At 49.7% G+C, this 25,365-nt stretch overlaps 1 protein-coding gene across 1 annotated transcript in view; it reads left to right on the top strand.

The window, feature by feature from the left end:
- LOC130251814 (phosphofurin acidic cluster sorting protein 1-like) overlaps positions 1 to 25,357 on the top strand; it is a 53,974-nt gene extending 28,617 nt beyond the window's left edge. Inside the window, exons 2-24 of the mRNA XM_056488755.1 lie at positions 5,270 to 5,357; positions 10,365 to 10,454; positions 10,780 to 10,905; positions 11,104 to 11,266; positions 11,413 to 11,504; positions 13,448 to 13,528; positions 14,290 to 14,349; positions 14,985 to 15,136; positions 19,071 to 19,164; positions 19,474 to 19,545; positions 19,830 to 19,960; positions 20,078 to 20,210; positions 20,334 to 20,438; positions 21,697 to 21,803; positions 22,106 to 22,260; positions 22,347 to 22,457; positions 22,545 to 22,647; positions 23,396 to 23,438; positions 23,530 to 23,572; positions 23,659 to 23,800; positions 23,889 to 24,112; positions 24,313 to 24,426; positions 24,520 to 25,357. Of these exons, the coding sequence (XP_056344730.1) occupies positions 5,270 to 5,357; positions 10,365 to 10,454; positions 10,780 to 10,905; positions 11,104 to 11,266; positions 11,413 to 11,504; positions 13,448 to 13,528; positions 14,290 to 14,349; positions 14,985 to 15,136; positions 19,071 to 19,164; positions 19,474 to 19,545; positions 19,830 to 19,960; positions 20,078 to 20,210; positions 20,334 to 20,438; positions 21,697 to 21,803; positions 22,106 to 22,260; positions 22,347 to 22,457; positions 22,545 to 22,647; positions 23,396 to 23,438; positions 23,530 to 23,572; positions 23,659 to 23,800; positions 23,889 to 24,112; positions 24,313 to 24,426; positions 24,520 to 24,635 (2,545 nt within the window). The 3' untranslated portion in view covers positions 24,636 to 25,357. The remainder of the gene's footprint in view (positions 1 to 5,269; positions 5,358 to 10,364; positions 10,455 to 10,779; positions 10,906 to 11,103; positions 11,267 to 11,412; positions 11,505 to 13,447; positions 13,529 to 14,289; positions 14,350 to 14,984; positions 15,137 to 19,070; positions 19,165 to 19,473; positions 19,546 to 19,829; positions 19,961 to 20,077; positions 20,211 to 20,333; positions 20,439 to 21,696; positions 21,804 to 22,105; positions 22,261 to 22,346; positions 22,458 to 22,544; positions 22,648 to 23,395; positions 23,439 to 23,529; positions 23,573 to 23,658; positions 23,801 to 23,888; positions 24,113 to 24,312; positions 24,427 to 24,519) is intronic.
- Positions 25,358 to 25,365: the final 8 nt, after the last annotated feature.

The raw sequence follows: 25,365 nt of genomic DNA, 5'->3' as shown, positions 1-25,365 counted from the left end.
CCACATAGGGATAAGGACTGGCTCTGAGGCTGGGCCACGGAGCAGGGTTGGGCAGTGACTCTGGATGCACACTGGGCTTTTCCCCTGGTTTGTTCCAGCTGCAGTGGGCACCATACCAGGAACAGATTCTCCAGATGTTGCACATCAGCTGAAACACTGCTTTATGGTTTGGATGAGTTTTTCTTTGAACTAGTACTTGCTTATAATAATATTTATATATACATTTGAAAAAAATTCTAAAAGCATATTTTTATACACGTTCATTTATATAGGTAAGAGAGTGGTAAACAAACAGGTAATGTTTGAAGACTTCCTCCAGAATGAAGAGGATTGTTGTAGTTGCTCTTAAGAGATTTAAGTAATTCTGTTCATATATGGAGGGCATCACCTGTGACCCAGTCTAGTGGCACAGTCAAAGCGGCAGAAAACCTTTCTGCTTTTCAAAACAATATTAGTATTTTTAAGTTGGGGAACACTTTCATTTTCTTCAAGGAGGAAGCTATGCAAAGAGTACTGCCTGAGCAGTAAATTGTTGCATAATGCTTTATATTATCCCTTCAGTGAAAAGGAAAGCAAAAAACTACCTGTTGTTATATTAAAAAAAAAAAAAGTAGATAAAAAATGCTTTAATGTCTTCTTACTGTGGTCTCCACGAGGTAGAGGATTAGATCCATTGAATCTGCAGAGGAGTTTGACACTTACTGCACTGCAATAAAAAAATAAAATTGAGTGAATTGGTTCTTGGATAATATGTACGTGATTTGATATAACAAATATTGATGAGAATGCTTTTAAAATAGATCCTATACATCTGTGTGTCGCTCTGGCAAAAAAAAAAATGGGGACACGGTGCAGCTCTTGCCACACTTCAGCTGTTTAAAAGTTAAAATGTTTTGAGCAAGGGATAATGAATGATAGACCCAAGAAGAATAGAAGCCATAATTAAGCTCCCATGTCTGGTTACAAAAAAGCAGATATCAGGATTTTTCAGAATCATGGGATTTCATCAGCTGTTGTTTCCTAGGTTAGGGGAATTGACTAAGCCTCTGACAGAGGCAACTAATAATGAAAACACAGAACTTGTCGCACAGGGCCCAGAGAGGCAACAAGCTTTTCAAGCAATAAAATGGTGTTTGCTCCTTCTCTTGGGCTCTCAGATTATACAAATCCCTTCAGTCTGTATGTACATGAAGTAAAGGTAGTAGAGTGATAATGCAGAAATTGTGACTGCACCACAAACCAGTTGCATGTTATTCCACTCAACTTGATTCAGTTGCATTTGGGAAGACCAGCCTATAGTAAATCTCTGTCAGCATCAACAATATTGGAGAAAGCTGCCTCTTTATCCTGACACATCCCATAACAGTCCATGTTCCACGACCCAAGTTCTATTGTCACAGTGGGTAATGTACATAGGTATGAACTGATCCTCCTAATGGCAGATAACATCATCTTAAAAGGATGTGACACCTCGAATTCAGCAGGTCTCACACCTCTCTCTGCTTCAAATGGTGATTTGAAGCTCCACTTCGAATTCAGTGTTCAGTTCTAGCACTGAGGTGATGGGGCATGTCTGGAGTTGGTGAAGGGTCTAGAGAATTAAGTTTATGAGGAGGCATTGAGGGACCTGGGGCTGTTTGGCTTGGAGAAGAGAAGACTCAGAGTGACCTTATCATGCTCTACAACTCCCTGAAAGGAGATTGTACTGATTTGGGGGTTGGTGTGTTTTCCCAGGTAGCAAGTGACAGGACAAGACGAAATGGCCTCAAGTTGTACCAGAGTAGGTTTAGATTGGATATTAGGAAAAAGTTCTTCACTGAAGGGGTGGGGAAATTGTTGAATCACCATCCCTGGAAGTACTCAGAAAACAAGTGGATGAGGCACTTGTGGCTTACAAGATTAGTGGTGAACGTGGTGGTGCTTTGATAATGGTTTGATTGATGATCTTAGAAGTCTTTTCCAACTTTAACAATTCTTTGATTCTCTGATGGAGAATATCACCTGTATGATGCACATTTCAAGTAAACCACAGACTGATTTAACTGACATTCTCTTATATTACCCAAATCTAGGGGATTTTTGCAGATATTTTGTCCTCCTACCTGCAAGGACAGCCTGCAGGGACACTGTGAACGATATGTTTTTGGGGTGTGTCAGGCAGCAGGAATGTTATGGAAAGAACGGGATTCTTCACATCAGCAGGACAGAGTACCTATTCCTTGGAGAAGAAATATTCGATTTGTTAGAGTTAGTAGAGTTGCATGGTCCTGCATGGTCAGACAGGAAAGCTTCCTTAACAAAAATAAGCCACTGTGTGTCCTCTGTGACCTCTTGATGGGATGCTTTCGTAAACAACCGCTGGAGGCAGTGCTTTGCTGCTGGCACTGAATTTCACAAAAGGCGTGTTATAAGAGCTTTCATTTTCAAGATAACTACAGGCCAGCTTGGTAAAAGCATTATAAGTATTTCAATCAAATGTCAGAGCAAAAGCTCCAAATTCATCATTTAGTGAGGGAAAGAAGGCAGCATTTTTTAAGATAATACTGGGGAACAGTGAGTACCTCTCACCAGTAAATGACTGGTAGAGGAGTGGAGGAGTGCTGAGGGTCCAGGAGGCTGTCAGAGTGCCTTGTTGGAGCTCATTTTCCTTGTTGCTGTCAGACATGGTTGCTGTCAGAATGTTACACATTCATATTTACCACAATTCAGTATAGCAGAGGTCCCTGCAGCATTTCCATAGCTCAAGAACAGTTGCTACTTATTCTGTTTAATTATAGGAGTAAGTAAAATCCAGATTTATAATTTGTCCATCAAAAAGTGATTTTCAGGGGTCACACTGTGATCAGTTCTGGACAAAATCATGGGGTAGTTGCCGTGGGATTTGACTGAAATGTTCAGAGCAGCATCTGATCACTGTGGATCGATCCTGTTCTGTAGATATCTGCAGAGATTAGTATGGACCTTCTGCTGTCCTGTACTGGCACCGATCACTCAGCACTAATGTAAATCTGGGTGATGCAGGGATTGGTTAAGTAATAGATCAAAAGAGGATCATCAGGGACAGCCAAGCTGCTTAAAAATTGTGTGCTCGTGTGCTGCAAGTACATTCAGACTCTAGAACATGCATGTTAATTGCTGTGGGAAAGGTCGTGGTATTTTAGAAATCACTGTTTTGAGAAGGGTTGGAGCTGCAGGGAGGAAGAGCAGAGGGTGGAAGGGAGGAACCATCATCTGGCATGCGGTATGGAAAGGACATGGGGCAGACTACAGTGTCTCTAACTGTGTGAAAAAGGTCTTGAAAGCTGGAGAGGAATAGAAAGAGAATAGTGCTGTATCAGAGATGAAAGAGCTGCCCAAGTGAGCAGAGCTGACCAGTAGGCATTCATTCTTCTGAAAAAAGTACCAGGTACTATCTCAGAGAGGACCATGAAGAGCTAATGAGTGAATTAGTTTTGGATAAAGAGTGTGTTACTACAGCGAGAACAACTGCAAGGTGGAATTATTACCTTCCTGCATTCTCCAATTAAGACTGAATATCCTTATGTAAGGAATAACTTTAAGAGATAACTTTTCCATGCAGGTAACTATTGTGACTAAATTAGCACTGCAGGGAAAGTTTGAGTAGATGTACTGTTCTTGTCTTACATGTTCAAACCTCATTTCCCTCCGTGGCTTGTCTAGCAACAGTCACAGTTAGCACTGGCTAGTGGTGGTTGTTAGCTAAGCTTAGCCTTTTTACAAGCTTTCCTTTAGTACATCTGATGGAGTTGCTGTACCCCGTTTTCTGGTGAGAACTTAGTGTCCCCCCCCGCCTGAGAGGTGCCTCTTTGTCTTTGGCCATGCTCCCCTCAGCTTACCCCTAATCATGCCTAAATATTTCTGGGGAGGAAGAAACCTGCTTCAGGTAATAAGGTTTCTGCCTTCCTACAAACAGAGGCTCAGAGATGAAGGGTGGACAGAGATGGGACCACTTATTGTAGTGCTGGGATGCACATAGTATGAGAGCTTAGGGTCTGTGCTCTGGGTTTTGGCTGAAAGAATGCAGCCATCTGGCAAACAAGTGTGCAGAACTTCCCTGCACACCCAGCTTCCTGTCTTCTGCTCTCCACCAGGAGGGATCAAAACATGAAGGGCAGAGCAGCAGGGTTGCAGTCACAGTCCAGGAAACCTTCTGCACAAACTAAAATTATTTTAGAAGGGAGGACAGACACATAGTAGGAGGTGAGTGCTTGCTAAACCCTAAACTTGTCATGCAGTTTGGCTCTGTCCTTTCTTTTTTACTGTTGTTCCATATCTCTGGGATTGTTCTACACTGCTGCTGTACATCAGCATAGCAAGAGCAGGTTTTTTCCTTTAAAAATAATTAAAGCAGACCTTCAGAGAGCACAGAAAGATATTTGGTAGTAGCCAAATCTGTTTTCCAAGGAGGGTGGCCTGACTCTCAGGTCAGCATGCACTCTCAGGTCAATATGCAGCATGCTGATATCCACAGAAGTCCTGGGAACCAGAGTCTGCAGCAATGCAGCCATGGAGCACAGAGGGTAACTTGCAAAACATCAGCATACTCTTCCAGCTGGTAAAGCCATGTCTGACTTTGTTCCCTGACACAGAGCTCCTTGCAAGTAGTCTCCATGGGAGTCTAGGCAGGAGATCAGAGGGACTGGCTGTCTCATTGACACTGACTTTGAGCAGCAAAAGCAGCTCTTCTCACTTAACCTCAGGATCCCTCCTAGCTTTTTCCTGGAAGTGCCACTTACCATGCTGAGTCCCCAGGATTTGAGCTTGTCAGGGTGGCTGAAGCTGTATGAAGCCTCCTGTGGGGCTGCTTCCCAAGTCAGCTCTGTGTGGTACCATGTAAGAGAAGAGCTGAAGAGTGATGTCTGCATGGGAGCATTTGCCTTAACTAAGTCCAGGATAAGAGTGGATTTAAGTGCTTTGGTTTATAAATAAACAGTGCTGTAGCCAAGGTAGGTTTAAGCAGAGCTGGCAACAGCCCTGCTTGGGAAGGGATCTCTTTACCACATGGCCTGCTGTTGGACTTCCTGTTGCATGCTAATCCCTTAAGCCTGCTTTAGCTCTGTTAATTTTCCTTCTTTCCTTTTTTCCCCGATGGGCTGTCTCCGTGGCGCGTGAATGCCAGCGTTCCTAGGCCAAGTTTCTGGCTGCGACTGGGCCAAGCATCCAGGCTGCCTTCCGAGCACCGGCTACCATGTGGCAGGGCCCCAGGGATGGTGGTACCTGAATGTGTCCCATTTTCTCTGTCTTACAGGCTCTGCAGTCTGCGCCTGAAGAAACTCACAGTGCTGAAAGAGCTGGATAAAGAGCTGAACTCTGTGCTTATCGCTGTGAAGATTCAGGTAGGCTCCTCTCCTCGCTGCTGCCTTATGGCAGCAAGCCAAGCCCATCCTTGTGCCCCCTGGGAAGTGCTGGTCTGCATGCCCCTCATGTCCCTTGCCTAGTGCCAACCAACCCCTCTGTCTCAGTCAGCATCCTCAGGGAGATTTTGGCTCTCAGGCAGGTGGGAATGATGCTCCAGGGACAGCAGCAAGATACCTGGTGCTGGCTTGTATCAGGAATGAATTTGGTTAGACACTGGGACAGAATCTGTCATGGCTCCCTGCTGCATCTGCCAAGACCCTCCTCTCAAACTGCTGTTTGGAGTTTGTCATCCCACTGTTCCCTACCCTTTAAGAGAGTGTCAGTGCTGGATGGTTCCCAGCAATGTCTTCCATCCAGATCACTCCCTCTAAGTGAAGGGTGCGAGGGATCAGCGTCTCTGTGCATAATGTTCTGCTGACATTTGTACCCTGTCTGATCTCACAGTTGCCTCTAATATCCCTTTTCTTTCCCTGTGCATCCCTGCTAGGCCTGTTTCCTCTACTGTGAACCAGGCAGAAGGGAGGGGAAAGGATCTTTGTCACCAAGGGGACAGGATTTTGCCACCATCCTCATATGTGAGATCTCTCCACGCTTTTTGCAGCTAGTGGTGGAGAGATGGGTTCCTGGGGATGGAGGCACATTCTTTCCACCTGCTAAAGGACAGCATGGAAACAAAATGCATCTTGAGTGTGCTATCCTGGCCACAGCTTCCCTGACCCAGCTAGGGTGCTGGTGTCCTTCCTTCGTTCTTGTCAGCTGGCACAAAAGCAGCTGATCCTGTTGAAAGCACCATGGGTCGGCAGCTCAGCAGCTTTGTGCTCCCACAGAGCTCTTTGTGCCACACACATTAGGATTTAAATCCTGGATTAATGCTGGAAGCTGCAGTATTAGTGGAGCTCTGGGAGCTGGAGTTTGCCTTCATGGCAGACCTGATTCACTGGCACAGAAGAAACTGAAAGCAAAATGTATAAAACCTGGGTCAAGGAGTGCGGACAGTAGGAGGAGGCTGTGGTCACACTATTGGTCAGTGTCCCACTTTGCTGGCCTTTCCATCAATGCGTGTATGGTGTCATTCAGGAGAGCTGAAAGCCCTGGGACCCCTGAGACCTGTGCCCCTTTGGTGCAAGCTTTAGCAAGGAAACAGCCTGAGCAGCAGAGAGCTGCCTGGCTGGCCCATGGAAATGTGGAAGCAATCAAGGCTGGGCCACAGCTGACAGCAGCACAGGACTGAGGGTCTGGCAGCCAGCTGGGAGCTGTGGGTCCTACTTGACTGGGAGGGATGGGGTGGTCCCTGACTTCTCTCCTGAACGATCAGCCCAAGCTGAATGTGCTTCTCTATACTGGGGAACCTCGGATTCCTGTGCAGCCCCACTTATGTTGGGGCTGACATGTGCTGAGTGGGCATGTCCTCAGCTACAGCCCTCACATGCTGCAAATCAGGGACTGTGGACGAGACTGCATTGTGGGACTCCAGCTCCTTCAAACAGACACCCCAATCCCTGCCACAGGCCAATCTTGCACCCTGATGGCCAAAGAAATTAATAGGCATCAGCACTTTGAAGCCACAGGGGCTCCTTGCTGCAGAGCTCCTTTTCCTGTCAGGGAATGGAGGCTGCATTCAGGAATTTGATTTAGACATGGTCACCTCCTGTCTGCATGGCCACATAGCTGTGGCTGCATGCTGGTGTAGGCTCCCTGCAAAGCTGAAGAAAAGAAGGAGTATGCTTTTGCCCACATGACCCCATGGCTCAGCATTCCTTGTGGGAGTGGGCTGAGTTTGTGTGCCTCCCCAGGCTGCTTCCACCTCCCTGACCAGCCGCCTTGGCAGGGTTTGGGACTGCTGGAAGGCAGATGGAGGCTGTAGGCAGCTTCAGCACAGCGTGCCTACAGAGTGGCCTCAGATGGATCCATTCCTCCTATTCCTCTCCTAGGTAACAGATGAGTCACACTAGTAAGAAATTGTTTGAAGGCTTTCCAGTGAGCATTCCATCTTTTGGATGGAAACAGCTGATGCATATAATTTATAAAGGACCTGCAAATTCCCAAGGGGGCAGCTGGGGACTAGAGGAAAGGAGAGCTGTATTTCTCTCATTTCAGTAGTAGTTCTGTTAGGATCAGGAAGTTGCTGCTCTGAAGGGCAGAATGCATGGAAATAAAGCTATGACCCAGCCTGAATGGAGCTGCCGCCCAGGCAATAGCTCTAGTGCTGGAGGCAGTCTTCTTAAAAAATGTATGTGACCCAAAGGACAGTGTCAGCCTGTCCAGAACTCCTAATCTCCTCACAGTGTCCTTCTGGTCTTAAAGACAGCTTCCAAGGGTGCCATGTGCTGCTGCCTGCTCCTTCGTCTGAAAATACCACTGTCAAGGGGAACTTTCTATGTCTATGGAACTTACCCATTTCCCAGAGGTGATTTGAATATATAAATGTTCCGTGGATTTGAGTGAGATAAAGTCTGAACTATTGTGAAAAAGGGGATTTGCTCTCATTCACTTGAGTGGTTTTTAGACCTTGATATTTGTTTTTAACAGACTGGAGATGTCACAGAGCATTTCCTTGTGTGTGCTGTTCAGCATGGCACTAAGAGATTTGGATGTGCTGGCTCAGCTCCATATACCTGCAGATAGCTGCCTTGGTATCACAACTGCTTTTTGGCATGAAGGGAAACACAGTGTTCCCTCTCAGCAGAGAGACTCTGATTCACAAACACCCTGTCTTGAGCCATGAATAGAGGAAACAATCAAAGAAAGAGAGAAGAAAACAAGCCCTAGCACTCCCAGAACATTCAGCTCCTGTGATGAGTGCTGTGGATGCAGATCTTCTTTTATCTGCCAGCAGAATACAGCTGGTGACTCAGGTTCAAGTCGTGGTACTGCTGTAGAGAGATGATATTGTCAGTCACTACATAACAGATAAGAGCCTGTGCTATGAAACTGGCCAGGCTAAAAAGGTTGTTTGCCTCTGCCAGGCCTGCCTGCTGTCCCAACCCTGCTCCCTGAAGGAACCTGTGGGTTTTTTTGGTCTTTCTTACTATTCAGTTTTCTGTTTATGCCTCATTCATGCTTTGTTTCTTATCTCGTTGTAACCACATGTAGTATTTTTCACTCCTGCCTGAGCAATCCTAGCTATACCCTAAATTTGTTTATTATATTAATGGGCTGTTCTCTCCCAAAATGCACCTTCAGCTTGAATTTTGGTTAGTGTTTTGCTGTCTGCCTAGTCCAGTACTTAGGTTCTCTCTCATTTTCCAGATGTGGTATGCTGTTCTAGCCTCAACCCTCTTATAAACCAGACCAATTAGGACAGATTTACACCCGAAATTTGGGATTGTACCTTGCAAACTAGACCTGGGCTTCATGTACCTGTGCATTTTAGTGAAAGTTCCCGTGTGTTTTCAGTTCTTAGGTAGTAAAAACCTGTGACCACCACTTGACCCTGTTGCTTTTCCCTTCCTTGACACTCTTTGTCATCCATGATTTTCACTGTAACAGTCTGATATTAAGTTTTTCTGTAGTACTCCTAGGGCTGCTCAACTGTTCTGGAGAGAAATTGGTCTTGCCTGACATAAGTCACAGAACAGCTGAGCTACATCAGGTGCTCAGTGCTGTGTCCAGCTGAGGTTTGAATTTCTCAAAGGATGGAGAATCCTCAGTATTTCTATGTCCTTGCCCCTTTCACTGTGATAATGAAGTAGCCTTTGTCCCAGTCCTTACAATGCCATGGATGTGCACTAGCATTTCACTGAGGTTTGGATTCACCTGGGAATGAGACAGGACATGTAACTTCCATAGTGGAAAATGACAGTAAGGCACAGGACAGCAATGTTTATGAAACTGTCACTTCCTGGACACAGCACTCAGGATATCCTCACCTTTTCTTTGCCATAAGTCCTTCCCCAGAAATAGTATCTTCAGGAAGAGTAACTGCACTTTTCTTTGTGTTTTGATGAAAGAATGAATCTTTGGTGGATAATCTCTCTTCAACAGAGCAAATGGCAAATGTGCTGTCATTGTAAAGTAAATGGTCACTGTCATTGTGACTGCCTGTCATCTGTTACCAGAGAAGAGTTCAGGAAGGGTCAGTGTGTTCTTGGCCAGGAAGGCTCACAGATGGTGAAGGGGATGAGCTCCACCTCTTCTCTTCCATTTTAGGAAGACCTTTTGTAGGAAAGCCTTGCTCCTGGCACGGTCTCTGGGAACAGCATTGTAGACAGCCTTTGGAAGGATCTGTGGGTTGTGCCACCCTGCAGCCAAGAGGGCCTGGTGCATGCCGACAGCATTTTTCTGCCCCCAAGTCATTCAGTGTCTCAGAAACTAAGACATAGAGATAGGGTAGAGTTGGAGGAAAGAGTTGGAGTGGGAACACAATGAGAGTGCCTCTGTTACTGCCCTTCTGGTAAAAACCATTTCTATATCATTTCTATATTAAGAGAGATAAAGACTGTTGCCTGAGGAAAAGACTAGGAGAGTTTTCTGAGACACAAGCTGAGCAAACAGCTAACTCTGTTCTCCTGAACATCCTGACTTTGTCCCAGCATAGCTATCCTGCCAGCTGTGCTTAGACAGGGATCTGCACTGGGCCTGTCTGCTTGGGGGAGAGATGCCTTCAGGACCTGTCTCTTCCCTGGTCAGGCAGTTTGTTGGGACCCTTTCCTTTGCCCTGCATGGCTCCCTCTGTCTCCAGGAGTGTCCCTCCGCAGCATGGGGCTGGCACACCAGATGCAGAGAGTGAAGCACAGCAGGCTTGTGAAGAGCAGGTGCTCCCTGGCAGGTGGGCAAGGAGATACCTCTGGCAGCTCCGGGGTATACTGCAGGCTTTTGCAAAGTGTTGCTGGGCACATGAAAGGTGGCTCTGCAGAGTGGAACAGAACAGAGTCAAGGCGTTCTCTCTTTCCTTGTGGATTCTGAGCAACACTGACTTGTGTGTGTGTGGTGCAGTGGAGTCCGTGGTTGAGCTCAAGTGTGTGTGTCTGCCGATCTTGTTGTAGGGTTCAAAGCGAGTCCTGAGGTCAAATGAATATGTCCTCCCGCCTGGGGGCCTGATGGAGACTGAGCTGGAGCTGACCTTCTCACTGCAGGTACCTGGTGTTGCCTGGTCCCCTGGGCTCCCTAACATCCTGGGCATTTTTCAGCAAGCACAACCTTAGGGCTACATGTGAAAGGCACAGCCTCTGTGCAGGGGCCTACTGTGGTTGGCTAGCTGCTCCACTGCTCCAGTTGTTGTTTTGCTGGGCCTTGGGATTTGAGGGATGATGGATAGGTGCAGGTGGCCTTTGAGGGTCACCTCAAAGCTCAGCAGGTCAGATCCTCCTGTACATCAGCAGTGAGGAAGAGTGTTCTGCCTGTGTCTCACGCTGAGCCTTGCCCTCATGCTGCCATCTTCTGTGTGCTTCCCTTCCCCAGTACCCACACTTCCTCAAGAGAGATGGCAACAAACTTCAGATCATGCTGCAGCGGAGGAAGAGATACAAGAACCGCACCATCCTGGGCTACAAGACCCTGGCAGTGGGAATCATTAACATGGCTGAGGTACAGGGTGCTGGGAACAGAGGGGAGTCCCACATGGTCTTCCTTTGCCGGCACTGGGCAAGGAGCTGGGCTGGCAGGCAGGGTCTCATTGCTGTGAGTGTTCTGGCTTGTTGGCTGGCTATAATATAGAGAGGGTGCGCTGCCAGCTGCCATTGTGTCACCCTATCACGGAGCTTGTCTGTCTGTCTGTCTGTCTAGGTTATGCAGCACCCGACAGATGGTGGGCAACTCCTGGGCCTCCACAGCAACATGAAGGATGTGAACATTCGAGTGGCTGAAATCAGCATCTACTCTCTGTCCAGTCAGCCCATCGACCATGAGGATGGGAATGTCCCCTCAGGTCCTAAAATCAAAGCTTCAGGTGTGTTTAGTGCTCAGACCTGCAGGCAGACATTTGGGACATGGGTAACGGTGTGTATCCCCTAGCACTGGCAGTGATGCCAGTTCTTTCACTGGAGCCATGGCTGCATCATGCTTACCTGGGGCATCTGCACTGTCTGCTTTCAGATCGCTCCCCAGACATTGATAACTACTCTGAGGAAGAGGATGACAGCTTCTCCTCAGAGCAGGAAGCCAGTGATGATGCTGTTCAGGGTCAGGTAAGGGAGGCCTGGCAAGATGCCTTATATTCTGGTCCTGTTTCTGGGGCAAGAGTCAGGCATTGAGATTCTTGATCACTCTGAGCCCTCTCATCCCCTTTTGAATGTTTGGGATTGTTTCAGAGGACTGAGAGCCATAATACCTGACAGCAAAAAGAACTTTGACCATAGTGGGCTGCTGTCAAGTCCTTGGTGAGGCAAGGGACTTTGGATAGCCATAGATCTCATCCATCTGTCTCTGAAGCTGTCCAGTGTGCAGCAGAAGAGCCCTGCTGAGCCATCTCCATCTTGCACCATGATTTTCTCCTTTGTCCCTGTGATAACAGGTCAGAGACTCCTCACTGAGAGAGAACAGGGATTTTAGCAAGAAGTAGGTCTGAAAATGGTCGGAGGTGGCAGATACATCCCAGCCCTGTGATGAGCTGTGTCACTGCTGTTTGCTGTGTTCTTGTGGTGGTGCCTGTACTCAAGGCCATGGAAAGCCTTGCGGTAGTGTGCCGATAAAGCACTGGACAAACCTCTATTCAAGGTTGTTACAATCTGAGGGTAACTGAGGTTCTTGGGGCAAATTAGAATGAGACAACACTGGATGGCCAGTGTTTATAAATATATGTCTATATGGCAGGTTTATTTCAGAACAACCTGGTTGCAATGGAAAAGGAGGCATGTGGCCATTTTGGTTATTATTACCTGTAGTAATACAACAGTATAAAAGTATAAAGATATCACTTAAGAAAATACATGAGGAAAAGAAAGAGAGGTAAAGAAACAATAAGAGTACATAGTGGAGAGGAAAGATATCACCAGATGTGGATTCAGATTTGATTGTTGCTTGGTTGAAGCAATGGTCATAGTCTTGATGGGGGAAACAGAGAGTTCAGTGGTTAATATACATTCAGGTTTAGGTGGGAATGCCCAGATACCTCTGCTAGAGTGGGAACTTTTACACCGTCTGGTGCAACACTGGATTAGGTGCAGTCTTCAAGTGAAAGGCCTCAGAAATGAGTCTAGGGGTGCTTGGGAGAGGTCTTTGATAGTTTGGCACCTTCTAAGACATGAGAGCTCTATCGCACTTCAGTGTAGTTGAGCAGTTATGCCCCATCAGAAGGGATGAATACCTTCAGGCCTAAGGGAGGGAGGATGGGGAGGAAGTTTTACAGCTGAGCCAATTGTGTAAGGGAGGATATTGGCCTGATGGAAAGCATTATCCCACCCAGCAGGATCTGCTTCTTGTGGCCTCTTCCTTTATCTGACTCAAAACCCAGCTTGTTGCTAAACTAAGGTTTTTTTATCATGATCAATCTCTGGTGATGGGTGCTCACCCCTCTGCACCTAGGCTGTTCTTACTTAGATCAGAGGCTTCTCCAGCACACATCCAAAAATTCTCCTCCTCCCTTTCAGTTTGCTGGGCCTCAGCAAAATATACCTGCTGCTTTTGCAAATGGCCATTTGTTCAAGTCATTAACCATTATCATTTCAGTCTCTCACAAGGGTCCTCCAAATTACCTGTCCCATCATGCTGGGTTAATACATCAGGGGCCCATGTCCCTGGGAGTTGTGCGTATTGTTAAGGCTAATCCCTGGAAAAAATGATTTTTTATGATTCATGTGCTGCGCTCTCTGAGCTAACTCTGGAGAGGGGAGAACGGGAGAACAACACACGGATTCTGAGGAGGCTGTGTCTCCTTTTAACCTTGCTGATGCGTTCTTCTCTGGAGGAGCCTGGGGACAGAAGTGCTGAGAAAGAAGGTCTGAAGGTGAACAGTTCTAAGGAGAGAGAAGGAACTCCATAGAGAGAGGTAGCAGAAATGAGAAATAAGACTTTGGAAGCACAGTGGATCAGAGCTTTTCAAAATGTAGGGCAGATGTGGGTCGGGAAACTTTTAGGAGGTGCTACTCCATGAACTTAGTTGTTCTGATGTACTGTGACTTTTTGCCTGCAGGATCTATTTGATGAAGAGGATGACTTGAGGAAAACTAAGAAGGCCAGGAGAAAAATGAGCCGAACCACATCAATTACCAGAGTAACATCAGCATTTACAACATGATCAAAGGGATGGAAGGGATTCACTTTCTCCCCTCTCTGAAGGCAGTGAGGGATGTTGGGAAGGGGAGATGCTGGCACTGTGCAGAGCAAGGGCTTGAGAAGCTCTGAGAAGGAGCATCTTGCCGTTAATGAGCTAGCTTGTTGCTCAGAGCTGTATCCCAGTTCATGGTCTGTACTACGTTCAGCCTGGCTTTGTATCAGTGGTGATCTGTGTGCAACAGAATTTTGACTTGCTGCTGTCACTTGGTCTCTTTCCTTCCTTGAGGAAGGGGAAGGTAGGCACAATGAAAGCTGAACTATTAGCAGCTCCTCTGCATGTCTGCAGAAGGGAGGAGCTGCTCTGCCAGACCCTTGTTCTCCAAATATCTCATTCCTGTTGACTTCAGCCCTGCAGATCCCTGGCCACCTTCTTCCTGAATTTGTTCCCCATCTTTTCTTGCTTGAAGGCAGTATTGCTCAACCAGATGGTCTGGGGAGAAACAGGATTTAAGTGAAATGCTATTCCAGCCCGTAGCAGAGAAAATATGAGTCCTTGCATCCTCCCTCATGCCCAAACAGTGGCTTCTTGTGGAGGTAATCAAAGTCCTACAGCAAATTTAAAGAGAGAGGGCATTCATAGCTGACCTTGGACCTCTTGACAGCATGTTAGAGAGAATAACCATGGCCTGTATGTTAGTCAGCTTGGAACGTGGTTTGATAGTTTTGCTGATCTTCTTTTCTTCCCTTCTTTTGTTTTAGCAACCAAACTTCAAGCAGAAATTTGTGGCTTTGCTGAAGCGGTTCAAAGTGACAGAAGAGGTAAGAAACAGGAAAACTGCCCCACCTGGCAATGCTCCTGCAGATGTGTAGGTGTCAGAGTGTAGGTTCCCACTCACTGGGAGCACAAGGCTCATGAGCTCAGGGATGTGCCAGAGTTGGTGTGAGACATGGCAGAGACTAGGACATGGCTTTTCCAAAGCCTTCTGCCTCAAAAAGGCAGCTCTGAGCCTTGTGCTCCTATCAAAAAGCACCTTCCTACTGGGGGGAGGTGCAGTGAGAAGAAGAGTCATGAACTGACTCTGCACCAGGAGTTGGCTTTGCAGGGCAGTCCTGTCCAGTTAGACTGACTGCAGGCTAACATCAGCCTGTGGATGGCTTCTCTTGGCTGACAGCCCAGGCTAAGTGTGTAGCATAGCCAGTGAAGTTCCTTCTGAATGTCCTAACTGCCAGTAAATGTGATGGGTGTCTGAGACTCCTTTGGATGTTATGCTCATGGCACCTTCCTTTGGCCCAATGGCAATGTCACTGGATTCTTCCACAGCCTGGATTTTCCTCCCTGGGGTGGGAACAAATGCCATGGTGTGCCTTATGACTGACAGGCAGCTTGTACATGCCTGTTGTGGGATGCAAGTAACTCCATGTCTCTTCATTGCTCTCTGGGCTTGGTCCCACAGGTCCTGGACTCTGACCCTGTAGACCAGACCCAGGAGGTGGAAGAAGACCTGGGCTTGCTCTATGACAGCCTGGAAGAGTGCAACAACAGTGACAGCGGCCCAGAGATTGAGGACAATGAGAGTGTGCACAGCACACCCAAGCCCACCCTGAGGTAAGGATTGCAGGGAGCCCCTGGCCAACAGCACATGGGACCTGGAGAAATGTTCTCCAATACCTTTCTGCTGCTTGGGCTAATGCAGGCATTGTCTTGTGTCCACTCCATTGCCATCTTGTATTGGTACCACTAGCTCCTCACTCAAAACTGCCCATTAAATCTGACTTCCTTCACATTTAGTCTCATTTTTCTGCCAGCCCAGCATCTGACACTGATCTGCTGGTGGAGTCCAGTTTGATCTAAGCCCTGGCTGCTCCCAGCTCTCATATCTTTCTGCCAGCAATCCTGGTGTTCTCTGGGCTTTCCACACTGAAGCATGCCTGTCTTTTGAGCACTTTGTGACTGCTTAGACCAATTCTTGGGAGATATGCATGCTGTGTTCACACCCTGTGTGGAGATGTGGCAAGCAACCAGTAGCGCTGTTCCTCTCCCCATTCCTCAGGCACTGGTGACTTGTTCTGCCAAGAACTGCCGACTTAGCACCGGGGTTTCCAGTGGATCATGCAGGGAAACCAGGCTTTGCTCCCATGTGGTCTGTGCTCACCTCTCTGCTCATGGCTCTTGTGCTTTTGTGCTGTCTTTTTGTGCAAAAGTTGTCTTTTATTGTCTTTCTACTTTACTGCATCATAGTGCAGTGGGTCTCTTGTAGTCAAGCCAAGCTCACTTGGCATTGTTGTTTCTATAGTTTTTATAGATAGAATCATAGGATCATAGAATGTCCTGATCAGAAGGGACCTGAAACATCATCTAGTGCCAACCCCCCTGCCATGTGGGGGGGAAAAAAAAAAAAAAAGTGATTTGGAGTAGCAAGTATCCCTGCTGAAGATACTTAGCAGGAGGAGCAGGCATGGTTTGCCACAGGCAAACTGAAATTAAATCTGCTGGATTCTGCAATCCATGGGCCACTTGGGCGAAAAACAGGAACATGATAGAAGTCGTGTTTTCCACAAACCCACAAGTCATTGTGAAGGAGACAGTAGGCACATAGGCAGTATGCTTAAGTGATCTGTTTGGACTCCAAAAGGAGTTTCATATGGTCTCTCATCAAAGGAGACAAAGATGCTGTGGGAGAAAAAGGAAGGTCTTTCTGTGGTCAGATAGTGGTTTATGTATATAGATTATGTGAAACTGTAAGAAAAGTCTATTGAGAGTATTTAAATATAAATCTTCCACCCTGGTTCTGCAAATGCCTGCTTGCAAGCATCCAATCACTGGAAGAGCATTCCAGACTGAGTGCTGGTTTGTGCTGGTGCCCACCATTGCAGTATTCCTGGGATGTTTGGTGCTGTTCCTGAAAGGACAACCTACTGGGCTCTGAGCTGTTCTTCATCCTGTTAACAAAGTGTCCCTGACTTGGTTTGGTCTCTGGTGCCTCAATTTCTGGTCTGGCTGTGCTGATTGTGAATCCCTTGAATTCACAAGGGACTACTTCACAAAATTCTGGGACTGTATTTTTTCTGAGGAGATGTGGAAGATGTCTGCCAAGGTGTTTCATGTAGACTTGGTGGTTCCCAAGTGCTACGTGGCCTTTTCAGGGAGGTAAATTATAGCCCAGCCTGTAAATTTGAGGTGATCTGTTGGATTTCTTGTCATAGACAAGCCTTGCTGGACACTGTAAACATCCCTGTGAAGCAAGGGCACTAATGGTGTGCAGTCCTTAAAGGCGGGAAGTGGCTGGTGCCCTGGATTGGGCCAGTGCTGCTGGGAGCTGATCATTTTGGTCTGCCAGGGAAGCCATGCAGCATCAGTTTGCTCCTGCAGTGGAGTAAAACTGGAGCTGAAACTTGAGGAACTTCAAGTCAGACCTGTAGATTGAATGTCAGAGGTGAAGGAGCATAGGTGACTGGGAAAATGGATGGGACAAGGGGGGCTAAATTAATTTAGAACAGAAGGAGGCTGTGCAGAAGGACTGGACTTACCTAAATCTCAGCGTGCTGAGATGTGGGCTCAGTCATGCCTGTAGGAGGAGAGCCTTTAAACTGCAGGACAAGAAATTGCAGAAGAGCTCTGTGCGCTTAATGGGATGTCCTGGAGGGATGAAAGCTTCTGAATTGTGAGTTAGAGAGGGCACAAACAAATACAGCTTTCATTGGAAAGGGGGAGACAGCCCAATTTAAATGGAGTGTTGAAAGCCAGAGAAAGTATAATACGATATAGGCACATCCAGTGTCTAAGAAAAAGGAGGAAATGAAGATACCTCTTCATGATGCCAGTGGTGCCAAGGGTATGTCACATTCTGGTGAGGTTACTTGGGACAGTATGGAAGAGTGTGGAAGAGATGCTGATTGAGGGGTGATGTATTAGAAAACATACATGTTTTTCTGGTTTGACCCTTAAGTTATTAATATAGTCTGTATGGATATTTCTGGCTGGGAAAAGGCAAGTGTAGAGCAATGACTGTACAGAGTGGTGACAATGCCTGAGATTTTGTTGCAGAGAATGGAGGGGAAGAGAATGAAGAAATATGTTAGTAAAAGATGTTATTTATAGCAGTGTGGCCTGAAGAAAAATGTCCCACCAGGGCACTGTTGTGACTCTACACCTGAAGCAACTGGTCACAGAGCCAGTGAGGGGAAAATTAAGCTTTGAATTTTCCCAACCAGTGTATAAATACTGCTGCTGAAGAGCTGCTCTGTGTGGGAACCATCCTTTATTTACGGAGGTGGAATGTCCTTTCAGGAGCAGTAAAACCTGACAAACATTGTTGTGCCTGGCAGTACAGTGTGCTGTATACAAATGAGGAAAGATGCTAAAAGGAAAATAAAAGGAGTGAGCAGGATGTTCAGAGGAGGTATCCTGCAGCTTCCTGTTGAGAATCCTGTAAATGTAAATGTAAATCCTGTTGAGAAAGGTAGAAAACAATGGAAAGGAACTCTGATAGAATGCTAACAGAAGAACTTCTCTATATCTTTTGCCTCAGTGGCCATCCCTGGAAACCCACAACCTCATAGCCCCATCTGCACACTAGGCATATCAGGAGAAACATTTCCTGGGAGTCAATGACGACATACACAATGCTTAGAGAGAGTCTAGCTCTGATCTCCTGCAGCAAAGTCACACTTTGCAGTTGGATTCTGGTTGCTGTAAACGTCCTGGGAAAACTGGCAAGTGAGATCCACTTGTTTCCTAAAGACTGGTCTTTGAGCAGCCCACAGGCTGCTCAAAGGGGTCCTTTGCAAATAAATTATGTGTGGAAAAAGGGTAAGCAAAGGTGGACGCTCACACTGTAGTGGCAGAGACTGTCCTGGATTCCCCAAGAGACTTCCTGTATGAACTGTGGTGACTTAAAAACGGGACCGTGGAGCTGCACTGTGCAACTCTACCGAAGCGTCAGCTCAGAGACTGAAAATTTGGCAAATATAAATACTGTGCTACATGAGGTGTGGTTCTGTGTCCAATACTGAGGTCTTCAGAGCCTTGGGAAACGGGAAGGCAGAAAGGAAAGGTGAACGCTGCAGTTGGAAGTGTGCAGCAAGCAGCAGCAGGCAGAGGCAAGGAGAAGCAGAATGGAAGGCAGCAGAAGTCTGTGGAAGCTGTGATGGTGCAGAGGAGGCAGAGAGGTTTAGCAGTGTGCTGGAGTTGTGGTGTTGACAGAGACTGTATACCAGTGAGATGGGGCAAGGTGGCAGCTCCTCACCTGCACTGCAGGGGTAGGGGATCACTGAGGCAGAAAGCACCAGGAGGCCCTACCTCCAGCTCCCTGAGGTCACAGGGGGCACTGCTAACAGGCCTGCTCCTCAGCTGTGCATCACCCAGGCACTTGGCTGTCTGGCCCTGTGTCCCACTGAGGGCCCTTCCACAGAGCTCTGTGCCTGAGACAGGCTGGTGGGGGTGTGCTGGGATCATGGTGACTTTGTTCCTCTCTTATTCCTGCCTTTTTCTCTCCCGTCTGTCTGTCTGTCCGTCCGTTCGTCTGTCTGTTTCTCTGCAGGCGTTTCTTTGAGGGAGTCTCTCATTCTGGTTCCCAGACTGAGATCGGCAGTCTGCACAGCCAGAAAGGGCAGGATCAAGAGTCGGGCAGCCCTGTGAGTTACACCTCCACCACCACCTCTTGCCCCTTTCCCTCCCCAGCTAGCCCAGCTCCCCCACAGTGACTGCACTCTGAGACCACAGCTCCTGGCAGCGCCTGCCTGGGGCTGCTCCTTTCCTTTTTTCCTCTTCTTTTTCCCAGCACAGGCAGACAGGTAGCGATGGGGTGCATCCTCTGGGGCCGGTCCCAGAGATGCCCGACTCCCCTGTGGGAGCTTGTGTTCTGTGAGGCCAGGCATGGGTCACTGGCAGCTGCCCTGCACAGAGTGCTCCATCCTGCTCTGACTGCACTCCCTGTTCCCCAGGGCGAGACAGACAAGCGGAACCCAGGAGCACAGCGACCACAGGAAGAGCCAGGAACTGAGGTCCCTGCAGTGGTGAGTCCAGGTTATGGGGTGTGGAGCTCTCTCAAACCCCAGCTTGCTTTCTGGAGTACCAGGGGCTGGGAAGACAAGTAGGTTTTCCTGGAGAGCAAGAGCAAGAGTTGAAGGAGTGCTAGGGTCTGCAGGACATGCAGCCCAGCCCTCCCAAGACCCTGCAACCTTGGCTCTTCAGGAGGGCCACCAGGCATCTCATGATGATGGGCACCCATGGGTGCAGGGCTGCTCCCTGCTGGAGCAAGGAGAGCAGTGTGTGTGAAGTGACTCTGTGTGGCCTTCAGGAGCTGGTGACAGAGGAGCCGAGTTCGCGGCTGGCCCCCACAGAGGCTGCCATGAGGGAGGGCAGCGTGGACAGACTTGCCCAGCTGGGCCCTGGCAGCAAAGCTGAGCTCCCCAGTGCCGTATCCCCCAGGTAAAGCAGGTCTGTGCCCCCTCACAGGGCTGAGTGAGCTCACACTGGCTCCCTGAACTGCGTTGGTGGAGATGAGATTTCCTCAACAGTTTTGCCTTTCCTGCTTCTCCTTCACAGCAAAGCAGAGAACAAGCAGTTGTGGCGTCCCCGCAGCACCTCTGTGAAGGACCGGCAGGGCTCAAAGGGACAGGGTGGCCGTGCCAGCAGCCTGGACAGTGAGAGCTCTCCAGACTCATGGCATAGCACCCAGGTGAGGCCCTTGGGAGTCATCCCACTTGGAGACTTCCCACTCAAGAGCTCTGCCAGATCTTCAGCCATGGGCAATGTCCAGCGTGGCTGATTGGAGTTAACCTTTGTGGTGATGCTGTCGCAGGTGCCTCGAAAGTCTGTTTATGATCAGCTGAACCAGATCCTGGTCTCAGATGAGCAGCTTCCCGAGAGCATTGTGCTGGTGAATGTTGCTGAGTGGCAGGGGCAGGTGAGTAGATGTGATGGGAGCTGGATGCATGCGGGGGCAGCTGTAAGCAGGGTGGATTCTCCCAATCATAGCAGAGCATCCCAGAGAAACTGGAACCAGCTATGCCTCCTCTCCCCCAGTGTTGCCCTTCCTTAAGGGAATCAATGCATCTACAGAGTGCTGAGCCACATACACAAGAATCAGGTGTGTCTCCTCCATCACACAGCATCACTAGATCCTCAAAACGTGATGGCCTGATCAGTCCCAGAAAGGCTGACTAGCAGACTGTTCCTTAGGCCCTCACTGCTTGGTCCTGGCTCCCAGGAACCCCATGGGTCAGAGCTTTGTGGATTACCTGGCAAAGGGCTGCCTTCCTCTGTGGGTAGCAGGCCCTGGGAAGCAGCAGAGGTATTTTCCACTGAGAGATGGAGGAGTCTCCCTGCCACTCCTAGGGAGCATTAACTACCTCATAAGAGCAGGATGGGGTTGAGGACAGACCTGGCCCCTGACAAGCAGTTTCCTCCCCCATACCTGGAGCTCTAAAGCCAAAGGTGAGCAAGGAAATGTACATGTGTGCTAACATGCAGTTTAATAAAACACCTGTGAGACCTCTCCAGGATCCTGCAGCTACACCTGGCATCCAGAAATGGTGCTGAAAATTTTTGAGGCAGAAGAAAAGACATAGTGAGAGGTGGTGGAGTCTTGACTTAGGTCATGCATTCTTGGCTTGTTCCACTTGTCCTGGATGGGGAAAAACGAGTCAATGCCCACTCCCAGAACCCCCTTGTCTATGTTACTACCTCTTTTACCATTGTTGAACTGCATACAGACATCTGAAGAGACAGAAGGATTTTGGAGTGCCACAGTGGGAGAGAGCAAGAGGAGGGAATGAGCAGAGGCAGAGTGAGCCTAGAACTGGGCCCTGCTGTGGGATGGCAGAATTTAAATCAAAGGGTCCCTGGATCAAACTGCTTATTTCAAGGAACACAGCCTGGTTCTTGGGACAGTTTTGTCCTTGCCATGGCAAAGGTAGTGAATGCTGTGCTCAAAGGTGAGAGCAGGGAGCTGGCTGGCCCCTAGAACAGAGCTGGTAGGAGCAGGGATGCTTGGGATGCAGCTGTGAGTGACCTGATGGTTTCAGCCTCCCTGCATGGCACGGGTGGGGATAGGTGTCCCAGCTCTAACCCAGGGGGCACGGGACCCAGGGCAGCATGGGCTTGTGCTGGCCAGCACAGCCATGGCTCCGGCATGCCTTAACCTGAGCTCTCTACATTGGCAGTACGTGAGTGAGCAGCTCCAGGCGCACAAGCAGTTGGTTGTATCCACCTGCTCCGTGGCGGACATCCAGGCAGCCTTCAATACCACTGTCTCCCGCATCCAGCGATAGTGAGTACAGCTTGGGCTCAGCCTGGTGGCACTGTATGGATCCAGAGAAGGGCTGGGTACGGCCCTGGCTCCCCAGGGCTTGTTAGGACCCTTTGGGCTTGTGGGCACTACTATACAAACAGGTGTACATATTTGGAAGAGTGGGGGAGTCCCAGTACTGCTTTTGCCTGTGGCAGTGTACACCAAGATGGATATTCTCAAGAATGGGTTTTTGTCAGCTGGACTGGCAGATGGTGTCCCCTGGCCCACCTGCTGAGCCGCTACACATCTCTCACAGTCTCCTTTTCCTCTCCCTTTGGCAGCTGTAACTGTAACTCCCACATGCCTCCCCCTGTGAAGGTGGTTGTGGCAGGGGACCAGAGCTACCTGAGTGTTGTCCTCCGTTTCTTTGTGGAGCAGCTGGCCAGCAAGACACCCGACTGGCTCAACTACCTTCGCTTCCTGCTTGTACCACTGGGTGAGAGCCATCAGAAGCCCAGCCCCAGGGCTGTCCTCTGCCTCCTTCCCAGACTCTGAAGCCAACACTGCCCTTCTCCCCTGCAGGCTCTCACCCTCTGGCCAAGTACCTGGCCTCTGTGGATAACAAATACAGCACTCTCTTCCTGGACACAGCTTGGCGGGAGCTGTTCAGCAGGGCTGAGCCGCCCACCGCAGGTGAGGAGTGGGGCAGGCTGGCATCAGCAGTGCTCTGAGGGGGAGCCCAGCTGCCATCGAGGTCTTCATGGCTCTTTGTGTCCACAGACACTGTGGACATAGCAGGCCGTGTTGCGCAGTTCATCGCTGGAGCCAGCCTCTCTCACCAGCTCCCCATCTCCGAGGCCATGCTGACCTACAAGCAGAAGAGGTGAGTATGGCCCCAGGGTGCCTGTCCTCCCTCATGTGGCCCAGTCTGGGACGTGCCTAGGGCAGAGGAATGAGGGACACACGGGACAAGTGAGTGAGGCCGTACATTTCACTGACTAGCAGCATGGTGCTGAGGGGAGCTGGGGTCCCACAGTGAGAGGCCCACAGCACCATTCCCTGCCACCTCCTGGTGTGCTTGGCCCCTCCAGTAGCTGTGGCTGTGACAGCACCAATGGTGGAAATCAGCTGTCAGGGCTGGGATGGGCTGGGTGGGGCTGCAAGCTGGTACTGTGCTGTCCTGGGGTTGATGCTCATGTTCCAGCTACACTCTCACCTCTCCCTTCTCTTGGTTTCTGGCACCCAAGGAAGAGAAGTCTCTATTTTGATTTTTATATCAGGTATTGGCTTGTGCTTGCTGTGCCGCTGCCTGGCCCCTCCCTGCCTTTCCCCATGTGCGTCCATCCCTCTTGCTGTGCAGAGGAGCCATGACCCCACAGAGGGGCAGGGCTGCCCTCCCGCATGCAAGCCCTTTCCCAGCACTGGAGGGGACAACTCCTTGCCTCCCTGTGTAGTGTGCCCTCTGCTGCCATGCTGGGGACAGGGGGTCTCATGGGAGGGAGGGCAGAGGAGATGGTCCTAGTGGATACTGACCCCTGCTAGTGCAGGGCTGCCTAGGCACAAGTTAGTAGTCACACAGCAATTGGTGCTCAGCGCACTCAGACCCTGACCAGCCTCTCTTCCTTCTGCAGCCCCGACGAGGACTCCTGCCAGAAGTTTGTCCCCTTTGTGGGGGTGAGTGAGTTGAGGGGCCAGCAGGGGCCGAGGGGAGAGGTGCAGTGCACAATACTGCTGATGCTGGGTATCCTCTGCTTTGTCCTTGCAGGTGGTGAAGGTGGGCCTGGTGGAGCAGTCTTTCAGTGCCTCCGGTGAGTCCCTGGGAATCCCCAGCTCTCTTCTCCACAGATGGAGGGCTCTTGTTGGTGTCTCTCCAACCCACACTTTTTCTCCCCAGTGGACTCGGATGATGCTACAGTCTGCACCCCCTCCCTGCTGAGCTCAGCACCAGCCTCTAGTGCAGCAGTTCCCTATGGCAAGGAGACCGTGAGCACCCCGCCACCCTCTCCATCCGTCAGCAGTGGCCTCTCGGGTGCTGGGTAAGGAAACAAGGCCCCCTCAGCGTGAGGCAGGGGGGAGGAGCAAGGGCAGCGCCTGTGTGCTGCATGTGCTACCCATGTTGCCCAGGTCTCCAAGCCCTGGTGTGGAAGTGATGGGCCTGCAGGTGGACTACTGGACAACACAAGGCCTGGACAAGAAGAAGGAGGGTGACAAGCGGGAGACGGGTATCAAGAATACACTCAAGAGCAACTTCCGCTCACTCCAGGTCAGCCGCATCCCCAGCACAGGGGAACTGGTGCCCCCCAGCACCATGGCCATGACCGTGGTCACCAAGGAGAAAAACAAGAAAGGTAACCAAGCCCACTCTAGGGTGCTCTCTGCCTGTGGGGCCACAGTCTTTTGCAAAAAGGGCAAGGGGGGCGGTGCCTGCAGGAGGGCAGGGCTGAGATGTGGCTTAGCACTGGGTCAGTCAATGCACTGGGGCAGGGGCTCACATTTAGGGCCAGGTTGGGACATCCTAACATGGGTCCTGTCTGGCCTTGGTCCCCAGTGATGTTCCTGAGCAAGAAACCAAAAGAAAAAGACTTAGAACCCAAAAGCCAAGTCATTGAAGGGATCACACGCCTCATCTGCACAGCCAAGCACCAGAACACCATGTTGCGAGGTGAGGGCAGCCCCTTGGGGCTGTAGTGGGGCAGACCAGCCAGCATAGGCTGGCTGTGGTAGGGCTGTGCCTCACAGCACCCTCTCCTCTCAGTCTCCATAGATGGGGTGGAGTGGAACGATGTGAAGTTTTTCCAGCTGGCAGCACAGTGGCCAACGCATGTCAAGTACCTCCCTGTGGGTATCTTCGGCTACTCGAAGAGTGTGTGAGACATTGGGGCATCCCTGGAATGGAGCTGCAGTGGCTTGCAGGAGGAGACAGGGAGCTGGACATGCTCTTGTCCCCATCTTCTGCAGACCAGTCCCTGCCTGCTCAGTGGCAGGGGATATCACACCTGCATCCTGTGGGCCAAGACCCGTGAAGGTGAGGCCAGTGAGACCGGGTCCGTGCACCCTCCAACACCAGCCAGGACACCATGCCATCTGCCTCCCTTGTCCCCCAACAGCAGCCTGGGACAAGGGTTGGCACCAGCCAGCAGAGCCCCAGGAAGGGCTCTGGGCCCCACTCACTGCAGATGCACCTGCCAGGCCAGCCCTGTAGCCAGCCAGGGTCCCAGCTGGGCTGGACCCAGGCAGGTTCCCCAGTGCTGCAGCCAGCCAGATTGCTCTGTGCAGGGGGCAGGTGCTGAGTTGGGCCCACCACCCCTGTACCACCCTTGCCAGCCCCACTGCCAGCCTTGCACTGCTGTGCTGGCCCTGCCCTCCGCAGCACAGCCTCAGCAGCTTTTCCAGTCCCTCTGCAGCCCTGCTGCTGAGGCTGTCCTCTTCATCTCCCCATCCCTTCCCAACCAGCCCTACCCCATGGTGCTGCCAGCTGGAGGTGTGGGATGAGGGCACCTGAGTTTTTTTTTTTAACAAGATTCTATTTTTTTTAAATTTATTGTATGGTTACTTTTCGGGATTAATTTTAATAAATTAATGCTGTTACCATTATGGCAGG

This window comes from Oenanthe melanoleuca, chromosome 3 (genome assembly GCF_029582105.1).
Source record: "Oenanthe melanoleuca isolate GR-GAL-2019-014 chromosome 3, OMel1.0, whole genome shotgun sequence".
Lineage (NCBI taxonomy): Eukaryota > Metazoa > Chordata > Aves > Passeriformes > Muscicapidae > Oenanthe > Oenanthe melanoleuca.
This window is presented reverse-complemented; position numbering and strand designations above follow the sequence as displayed.